Genomic DNA, 9,722 nt, shown 5'->3' with positions numbered 1-9,722 from the left:
CACAGGTCAATGACTGTTTATTGAATAAATGTACTACTGGAGTAGGAAGTGGCTTAGAGTCCGGAATAACATGTGGGCGGGCACGTGACTGGATGAATGGGGGACCGATATAGGAACTGGGGGCCTCGTGGATGAGGCCGAGTTCTGTCCTGCCCTCCTCCGCCATCATCCTTGACCCTCACACCCCCACCACGCCCAGTCTGCAGCTGAGAAAACGGAGGCTCAGAGAGGAGGAACCACTGGCCCAAAGTCACACACCGCCTCCTCCTCGTCTCACTCGCAGGTGAGGGCAGGGAAGGAAAAGCCCGGGGTCAGCGTGGGGGAGGGGGACTCTCCTAAGTTTATTGGGCGACAGGCTGCAGGTGAGGGGGCTGACAGGAGGAGGGGGGGTGTAATAACTTAAAAACCGGAGGTGACAGCGGCAGCTCCTCAAGAGATCTCTGCAGAGGGGAGGGTGTGGGGGGTATTTACAAGGATTTGTACAAATTGCCCCGCGCCAGCCTGGGGCAGGAAGGGGGGTGGGGGGTCGAGCATGAGGGGAGGGGAGGGGAAGGAATCTGCCTCTCTCCCACTCCCAGCACCCCCATTCTCCAGTCTTTAGGCTCAGCAACCCTTCCTGCCCCTGCCCAAGGCCTAATTCTTGAGTTCGTGGTGGGGGGCAGGGATGGAAGAGTTTCCTCAGTTTCCTTTTCTGCCCCTAAAGTCTTCTTGGGTGCCCCCCGGCAGGGTGAGGGGGGACAGGACCAGCTGGAGGCTCCAGGAAGGGGCCAGCTCCCCCTGCTCGGCCCCCTCACGCTTCTCTCCTGCCCAACGGCCCCGGAGAACAGCACGGGGGACAGTCTCTGTCCCCACATCGGGTTCGCGGGAACCGAGGTGATGACAGAGGGAGACGCCCCCTCCCTGACCCCTTTCCCTGCTGTGGAGGTGAAGGGCACGAGGGAGAGGAAGAAGAGGGGACCCGGGCCGTGGCGGCTCAGAGCTCGAGGTCGTTGGAGATGCGGGTGACGAGGGTGCGGAAGGCCAGGGCGGTGCCCGCCACGCGGCGGAAGAGAACTCCCCGCAGGCCCGGCCGGGGCAGCTGGCAGACCTCCACTTCGAAGTGGGACAGGGGCTCGGGCCCGCCCGCACCCCCGTGCAGGCAGGCCAGCAGGAACGGCTGTGGCTGGCGGCAGCGGCAGCGGGCGGCCGCGGTGGCCTGGCGCAGAGCTGCCATCAGGGCCTCGGGCGGGCGTGAGCTGGTCAGCTTCACACTCCAGGGGAATCGGAGTAGCCGGGGGGCGGTTTCCGTTTGATCCCAAGGTAGATGGCAACTGGGGCGGGAAGATATTAGCGGTCAAAGATAGGAGAGGAGCGGAAGGCGACCCACTGTGCCCACCTGGGGACAGACTCCTAGACGTCCCTCGCAACCCGCCACCCTCTCGTACCCCAGGGGCAGTGACAGGGGTTCAGCTGTACAGATCGAGGGCCAGCTGGAGACTACATTTCCCAGCCTCCGCGGCAGCCAGGCGCCGCCTTGTCTCTAAGTTCCTAGGTGTCAGTGGAAGCGATGTGCGCGACCTCCCAAGGGGTATCTGGAAATGTCCGGGGGCTTTTAGATTATCGCGATGTCTTGGGATGGGGGGTGCCGCTGACATTTATTAGGTTGGGAGGGGGCGTTCAGGGAGGATACACGTTCTGCACCATGTGAGAAGCCCCGCACAACAAAGGAATGTTCCGCCTAAAGTACCAAGAGCGCTCCTCTTGAGAAGCATTGCACACCCAGTCTTCCCAGTTTACGCATGGCCCACTCGGCCTCTCAGCGCCAAGCTGAACACGTGACTCGGTTCTAGCCAATGAGAGCATTCCACCTCCCTGCCTGCTGTGATTGGTTCAAAGAGGAGCATATGACTATATCCCACCAGAGTACTCCACCCTTCCGGCCACAGGCATTGGTATGGGATGGACATGTGACTCGGTTCCAGCCAATGAGAGTCAGTCCTGGGACCTTTGGGACTGGTGGGGAGGTTCTTTATTTGCACAGGGGTCTTTACACGGGGATTGTGTCAAACTGAAGCAGGGTGGGCGAGGTACAGGGCTGCTTGCTTTTGTAAATAAGAGTTACTGGAACCCGGCCATGCCCGTCCGTTTTTGTACGGACTACAGCTGCTTTTGCATGACAATGGCAGAGCCGAACAGGCATGAGGGAGATGACCTGGCCCTCAAAGCCTAAACTGCGTACCATCTGGGGCTGTATAGGTAACGTTTGCCCGAGCTGCGGCAACAGTTGCGCCTTGTTGGATGAGAGGGGGAGGAGGTGTGCTGTTGACAGCAGGAGTTGGTCATACATGGAAGAGGCTGGACGTGAGGATGGTCAAGGGACAGTGTGCACAGATGGGAATGGAAATGAGAGGAAGTTGTGGGGGCGGGGCATAAGAGGTGCGGGTAGAGGAAGGAGGATCTGAGCGAGAGTTTAGGAAGCTGGCTTGGGGATGAGGCTCAGGTCCCATCTATAGGCATGGGGGTGGTGGACAGGGGAGGTGCGGACACGAGCAGGGTCTGAGGCACGCTAAGGGGGTGGGGCAGGTGTGGCGGTCAGGGGTGTAGGCACAGGCACTCACCTTGTGACCTCAGGTCCCCCGATTCTCTCAGGTTCGTCTGTGACCCTAGAGCAGGGGAGGGGGGCAGAGTGTCTAATCCGCACATACAGCGCCCCCTCCCCCAACCCCCGGCCTCCAGGACTCTGGGCAGCCCCTGCCTCTGGTCCCGGTCCCTTTCTGTTGGCTGGAGCTGGGCTGGGGAGGGCTGGGAGTCAAGATCTGAACTCCCTCTCCATGCCCAGAAGGGGAGCCCCTTCTGAAATGGTTAGTGCAGGTCGGAGGAAAGATACTGAAGAATTTGGAAGACAAGAGAGAAAGGGGTTGGGCAGAGACACACACCTACATATAGAAGGACAAGGACACACACACGCACCCCTCCTTCAGGCTTTGCTCAAACGGCACCTCCTCAGTGAGGCCTGCTCCATTTAAAACTGCACCTCTCTTCCCTGCTCTAGTTTTCTTCTCAGTACTTATTTACTGTCTGGATCTCCGAGGAGAATGTCGGCGCTGCCTGGGCTGGGATTTTATAGATTCTGTTCACTCTACTCCAGGGTCTAAGATAGGGCCAGGCACACAACAGGCGCTCAGTGAATAAACATAAATCATTTTCCAAGGCAGCATTCTAAGCTCAGTCCATATACCACCTCATTTTGTCCACAGGACAACCCTACAAGGAAGGCACTGTTATTTCTATCCCCACCTTACAGAAGAGGAAAGCAAGGCCCAGAGAGGTTGAGTGATTTCCTCAAGGTCACTCAGCAGAGCTGGGGTCTGAACCTCAAGAGTCTGGCTCCAGAGGCCAGACTACTGTTTATTAAATGCGTAAAATGAACAGCCAGACCCCACAACCAGTCCTCCTCCCGCACACACACAGTCCGCCTCCCCCACCCCTGTACACACAGGTCAGACATGCAGACAGGGAAGCAGAGCCAGGGACAGTGGAGGGTGGACAGGACTTACTGATCTTGGATCCCTGGGGCAGAGAGGCGCCCGAAACGCAGCGGTTAGAGTTCTGCCGTTTAGAGGGATCGAGGGTAACCCTGTAGTGTGAGGAGGGAGGTGAAGGGTGACGGAGGAGGAGGAGAAAGAGGAGGAAAAGGAGGAGATGATGGGGTACAGAAGGCAGAGCAGAGTAGAAGACAGGTTAGGACCCATTGCCCCCCACCCCACCCCCACCCCCCACGTCCATGGGGCTCACCTTCGGGTCAGTTTGGAGGTCAGCTTGGTGAAGAGGTTGGTGGTGGGGCGGGGCCGCCCAGTGGGCAGGTGTGTGGCCTCGTGGGCCAGCGTGGGAGAGGCGGGGGGCCCGTTCTGCACACCCCCGCCTCCCCCGCCCCCTGCCCTCCGGTCCCGGACCTGGCCACCATGGAAGGTGCTGCGGATGGTGGAACCACGTGCCAGGCGGCTCCGCTCCCCCGATGGGGGAGCCAGGCTGTGACTAGAGGGAGAGGCGGGGGGCACCCGTGGGGTACCCGAGCTGTGGGCAGAAAGGAACAAGTCAGAGTGGGGTCTCCAGGCAGGCCAAGGCCCCAGTCTCTCTGATTCTTCACTGTCCTGTCTTGAGATCAGAAACATTAAAAACTTAGAGCTCAGATACAGGGCTGCCATGTACAGTTGGGCATGCTGTGTACTATAAAACCCTAGCTTTTTTACTGACTCTTCTTTTTCCTAAGTCATCTCTCCTTCAAACCGTCCTTTCTTCAAACCCTACCCGCTCCAAACGTACCTAACTATCCTCTCTCTAAACTCAGCAGCTGAACAGGTTCAGATACCTTTTTTGATGAATCCTTTGCCATTTGCCATCCAAACCTCAGGAGCCAAATCAACTTTGCAAATACTTCGCTATCTGAACTTTCATTATTCAAACTCGGGATAGGAATAGATGTGAACATCAAAGGTACTTATACTCAGTATGATAAATTTTGTGACAGGTGAGAAAGGACCCTCTTCCTAATTGTCGCAAGATGTTGTGTGGACAGTGGTGGCTCCAGCGTCCCAGGACCCTCCTCCAGACCCTCCCAGTCCTGACAGGAGGGGCCAGACCTACAATTTGTATCCTTCCAAGGACCCCAGGACCAGTCTGGATCTCTAAGAGGGAACGCTGTGGCAGATGCCACTACCTCTCCCTTGGAATCCGTCCTCCTTGCTAAGGGTGTGAGCGTTGCACATGGCCACCCAGCCAGAGACTACATTTCCCAGCTCCCTTGCAGTTAGGGGTGGTCATGTGACTATTCTCTGGCCAATGGGATACAAGCAGAAGTACTTTGTCCCATTTCTGGGTCAGGCCTCTAAAAAGCATGCAGCTTGCATGCCTCTCTTTCCATCCTTCTTGCTGGTTGAGAAATGGTGGCAGCTGGTGCAGTGGCCTCAGTCCCAGAGCTGGAGCCTCAGGCTGAGTTTGGCAGAAACAATCTGGGTCCTTGGAGGACCCTGCCTGCCTACCTCCAGATGGCTCTATCAGAGAGGCCTAAACCTCCTTCTCATGTAAGCCACTGTCCCCTGGGGTCTCTTCATTACACCAGCTGAGGCTACAATCCAACTGATACCGCCTCTCGACCAAAGCTGGAAGGCTGTGCACTATACTGTTTACAAATACACAAGCTGGAGTCAGTCTGGAATCTTTGCTCCTTGACTTAGCAGCTGTGTGGCCTTGGACAAGTTACTTAACCTCTCTGAGCCTCATTTCCTTAGCTGTAAAATGGAGATACTGGGATCTACCTCCCAGAGTTGTCAGGGGCATTCAACCAGCGAATACACACTAAAGCCTGGCATACAGTTCCTGCTTGATGAATACTCACTATTATTTTTATTTAATGACCACAAAATAAGCACTTCCTCATCGAATGCCTTCTATGTCACAGACCCTGTGCCAGGCACAGGACGCACTTGATCTCCACCGGATCCCCCTAACGGGGCCTAGAGGCGGAAGACATTAGCCCCGCATCTTACAGAGGAGGAAACCGAGGCTCAGAGACTCGCCCGAGGTCATCCTGCTAGCACAGTGCAGAGGCAATATTTGAACTTAGAACTCAGCAGCCACAGAATCACTGCTTTCAACCACGCCATATCCTGTCCCCACCAAACAGTAACACGCATGTCAGGTGTTCCCCACAGTGCACCTTGGTGTCGCGCCCTGGAGTCCTGGTGGGTGGGAATGTCATTATCCTGAAGCCCGCCCCACTCCTGGATTTGAATCTTGACGTGAACTAATTCATCCCTCTCTCCCCCCTCCCCTGTTTTTTTAAGTAGGCTCCATGCCTAACGTGGGGCTTGAACTCACGACCCTGAGATCAAGAGTCGCGTGCTCTACCGACTGCACCAGCCAGGCGCCCCTAATTCATTCCCTTTTTATTCTCCAGCCAGTCTGCACTGGTTTCCCTCACTTGCCAGCTGAAAGAGACCGAACAGACTCAGGAAAACTAGTTTGAAAATCAGCCAACAAGAGGATGTTGAAGCTGTGACATTCTGGGGCTTCTCTCAAGTTCTAAAAATTGATCATTCAAAAAAAAAAAAAAATCAACTCAGTTTCCCAAGGCTTGTAGGCGGAGAACAGGGCAGACTGCTTTCCTGGGGCCGATGACTAACTAATTAATTAAGAAGGGAAGATTTCAGGGGGGGTCAGCCTGGGGGTGGGGGTGGGGAGGACATGGGTAGATTCTGCCAAGGGAAGGGCAGACACACACACTCCCCAGGCCCCATGGCACCGCTTCCCCACAATGGTTATCATCTTCGATCAAGGAGGGCCCCGCTCCCTTACACCCCGCTCCCCGCTGCTGCCCCCTCTCCATACCTGTTCTCTTTGCCGTTTGGCAACAGGGATGGGCGCTCAGCCCCAGGGCGTTCTGTGCAAACGTAGGTGTTTCTGCGGGTCATCATGCTGGGAGGAAGGTTGTTCTGTGGGAGACATGGCCAGGAGGGAGTGAGGGGGTGGAGGGATACCTCTTAACTGCCCACTTATCCTCCCTGGCCTCCCTCACTATGACCGAGGCAGGGGCCAAGGCTGAGCAGGTGATGGTTTACTCTGGGAGAAAGGAAAGGTTAACCAGCCATCCTGGCAACTCAGGCTAAGGGTCAGGGAGCTGAGACAGGGGTGCTGAGGGACAGCGGGTCAGGGCGGTGCCCAGGGGGCAGGCTTGCCCACCCTTCCAGCTCTGCCCCACCTGGGTACAGGCCAGCCGCGTGAAGCTGTCTCCTCCTGGCCTTTGCACGGCCGGCCCACCTGCTTGGGTACTCCTCCCACCTTTCCCCTCCACTCACACCTATGTATCTTCCAGGTGTCGGTTCATAATATAGCCGGCTGAGTCAGGTGCCTTCTTGGGGCCCCCACTACCACCTCGATCACTTTGTATCGTCAGTATCTGTCCCCTTATCCATCCCCACCTGCCCTGGACTGCAACCCCCCTCGGGTCAGGGAGTGCGCGTCGGGATTATGCCGCCTCCCCAAACGTGCTGGGACGTGATCCCTGGTTTTCGATCCTCTGGAAGTTTCTCTAAGCTTGGTGTTATTCCTTCTTTCAGTGTTTGGCCGAACTCCACCACTTGGAGCCTGGAATTTTCTTTCTGGGAAAGTTTTAAGTTATGGATTCCAGGTCTTGAACAAGAACATAAGACTGTTTAGCTTTTCTGTTTCTTCTTCCTTTATTGACTTCTATTATTTTCTTCCTTCTACTTTGGGGGGGCTAATTTGCTGTTCTTTTTCTACCTTTTTGAGGTGTGGGCTTATCTTAACAACAACGAGAGCCTTCATGTATTGAGTGCTTACTGAGCAGGACGCTGTGGGCGGTTAGTTTATGTCCAAGATCTTACAAGGGCCTCATGACAATCCAAGTCCTCGGATGAGTCCATTTCACGGGGTGGAATACTGAGGCTCAGAGAGGTGAAGTCACTTGCTCAAGGCCACACAGCTCACCAATGCAATTCAAGCTCTGGTCTGTGTGGCCTCAGAGGGCTGACCCCTTACCTATGACCTGCCTCCACTCTTGGCTCTGATGGGGGGCGGGGGGCTATTTATGCTCCTCAACCACCTGTTTTAAGGAGCTGCAGAAGGAGGAGAGCCAAATACCACATTCCCCAGACGCCTCTGCAGCTCAGGACCCACGTATGAATGGGTTCTGCCAACCTTTGCACTCAGGAAGATCTGGAAGGTGGCAATGGGGTAGCAGTGGCCTTCTGTCCCCTGTGACTTCTGCTCACATGGGCAAGGTCACGAGATGAGGGTCTTTGCCTCAGCAGAGCCCCAGTGCCTGTTTTTAGAGTTCCCGGCATTGAGGGGCCCTTTTGGTAGAGAACAAAGTTTCTGAGTCTTGAATTACGGTCATGACCATGTGTTCTGGAAACTCAACAGCGCTAGGATCCGCCCAGAGGCGGCAGCCCCCTCCGTGGGTCAGGTCTGCGGTGGTGATGTCTAACCCGCTGCCTGCCCCGCCAGCCCTTCCTACAACTTCATAAGTACCTCATCCCCTGTATGAAATCCTTCCTACCTAAGCAAGGAGAGTGCTTCTTTCTGACACTGAAGGCTAATTTCTACGCTGGCGTCCGGCACAAGCTCGGGCAGAGAGAGAGCCCTCAAATGCCCATGGGCTGAACGAACGAACAGACAGAACAAGGAGTCCTGGGTGGTGGTCTGCGGAACAGCAGGGTCGGAAAAGTGTGAACCAGGCGGCCACACCCCCAGCCCTGGCCACTCACAGGGGTGCTCGTGCTGTCCTTCCGCCGCTCTGGGATCTCTGCCTTGTTGGGGTTGTGGGCGCTGCTGACCATGGGGCTGGAAGGGGGCAGCCCCCGGCTCCCGCTTCCAGCAGCACTGCAGCTCGCCTTCCGGCCTGGCAGGCGCTCCTCCTTCAGCTCCGTCTCCCCGGTGCTGGTTGGGCTGCGCTTGGGGTGCAGGGGTGCGGGGGATGGGCCACCTGGTGGAGGGAGGGGACAGTTAGGGCTCATGTCACCTGGAAGAGCCAGAACCTACTCTGGGTGATCCTTAGAACCTCAGAATTCCTCACATAGGCTGCAAGCTCCACATGGGCTGACACTATCTGTCCGCGTGACGAATGCACACACTGCCCCCCAACTCCATGGAAATGACACGATGCCCATGTAGGTTATTCACGGCATCGCTTTTTTTCCCCTAAGATTTTATTTATGAGAGAGAAAGAGAAAGCATGTGTTGGGCGGGAGGGCCAGAGAGAGGGACAAGCAGACTCCCTGCTGAGCAGGGAGCCCGATGCGGGGCTCGATCCCAGGACCCCGAGACCATGATCTGAGCTGAAGGCAGATGCTTAACTGACTGAGCCACCCACGCGCCCCGCATCGCTATTTCTTAAAAAGATTTTATTTATTTGAGGGAGAGAGAGAACGAGCAGGGGAAGGGACAGAGGGAGAGGGACAAATGGACTCCACACTGAGCATGGAGCCTGACATGGGGCTTGATGCCTGGACCCTAAGATCAATGACCTAAGCCGATGTCAGACACTTAACCGACGGAGCCACCCAGACGCCCCGCATCGCTATGGTTTTTTAAGGCCAAAAGATTGGGAGTGGCCAAAGTGCCCCTTAAGAGGGGAATGGCTAAGTGACGTCACGGTACCCCTGTACGCTGGAATACCACGCAGCTACAAGGCGGGAGCTGCTTATGTACCAAGACAGAATGATCTTCAAGACAGACCGCAGAGCAGAAAAGGCAGGGCCTGAGGTCTGAGGCGTGAGGTCATTTGTATAAGGTGAAATGTGCAGATTCCTGTGTATCTCTATTTACTTGCTTATACGTGAATATCTTAAAAGGCTATCATTTGTCTTAAAAGGTGAGAATATTACCTTCGTGGTATATGACTAGGTTAGCATTGTATTTATATATCTTTATGTCTTTTTTTTTTTTTAACTTTTTTAAGGGGGGAGGGGCAGAGGGAGAGAGAATCTCAAGCCGACTCCCCACTGAGCGCGGAGCCTGTGACATGGGGCTGGATCTCGCGACCTCACGATCTGAGCCAAAATCCAGAGTCAAAAGCTCAAGCGACTGAGCCACCCAGGCGCCCCTACGTTTCTTTTCTTCTTCTCTATCTCCTTTCCATATCTGTCTTTATATACAGTCAACCCTTGAAAACACGGGTTGGAATTCTGCGGGGCCACTTCTATGTGGATGTGTTTCGATAAATA

The 9,722-nt window shown here is 55.6% G+C and overlaps 1 protein-coding gene across 2 annotated transcripts in view; it reads right to left on the bottom strand.

Annotated features, from left to right (window-relative positions):
• MARK4 (microtubule affinity regulating kinase 4) overlaps positions 1 to 9,722 on the bottom strand; it is a 28,172-nt gene continuing 18,450 nt past the window's right edge. Inside the window, exons 13-18 of one of the 2 annotated variants that reach the window (XM_040634153.1) lie at positions 8,265 to 8,482; positions 6,367 to 6,470; positions 3,775 to 4,053; positions 3,537 to 3,616; positions 2,598 to 2,642; positions 1,107 to 1,310 (exon numbers count right to left, since the gene is read on the bottom strand). In XM_040634153.1, coding sequence (XP_040490087.1) covers positions 1,246 to 1,310; positions 2,598 to 2,642; positions 3,537 to 3,616; positions 3,775 to 4,053; positions 6,367 to 6,470; positions 8,265 to 8,482 — 791 coding nt within the window. In that variant the 3' untranslated portion in view covers positions 1,107 to 1,245. Of the gene's footprint in view, positions 1,311 to 2,597; positions 2,643 to 3,536; positions 3,617 to 3,774; positions 4,054 to 6,366; positions 6,471 to 8,264; positions 8,483 to 9,722 lie in introns of both variants that reach the window. The other variant, XM_040634152.1, reaches the window with a different exon arrangement.

Source organism: Ursus maritimus, unplaced genomic scaffold (assembly GCF_017311325.1).
Source record: "Ursus maritimus isolate PB19 unplaced genomic scaffold, ASM1731132v1 scaffold_19, whole genome shotgun sequence".
In the NCBI taxonomy this organism is placed as follows: domain Eukaryota; kingdom Metazoa; phylum Chordata; class Mammalia; order Carnivora; family Ursidae; genus Ursus; species Ursus maritimus.
The sequence above is the reverse complement of the archived record's forward strand: the minus strand, read 5'-3'. Positions and strand labels throughout refer to the sequence as shown.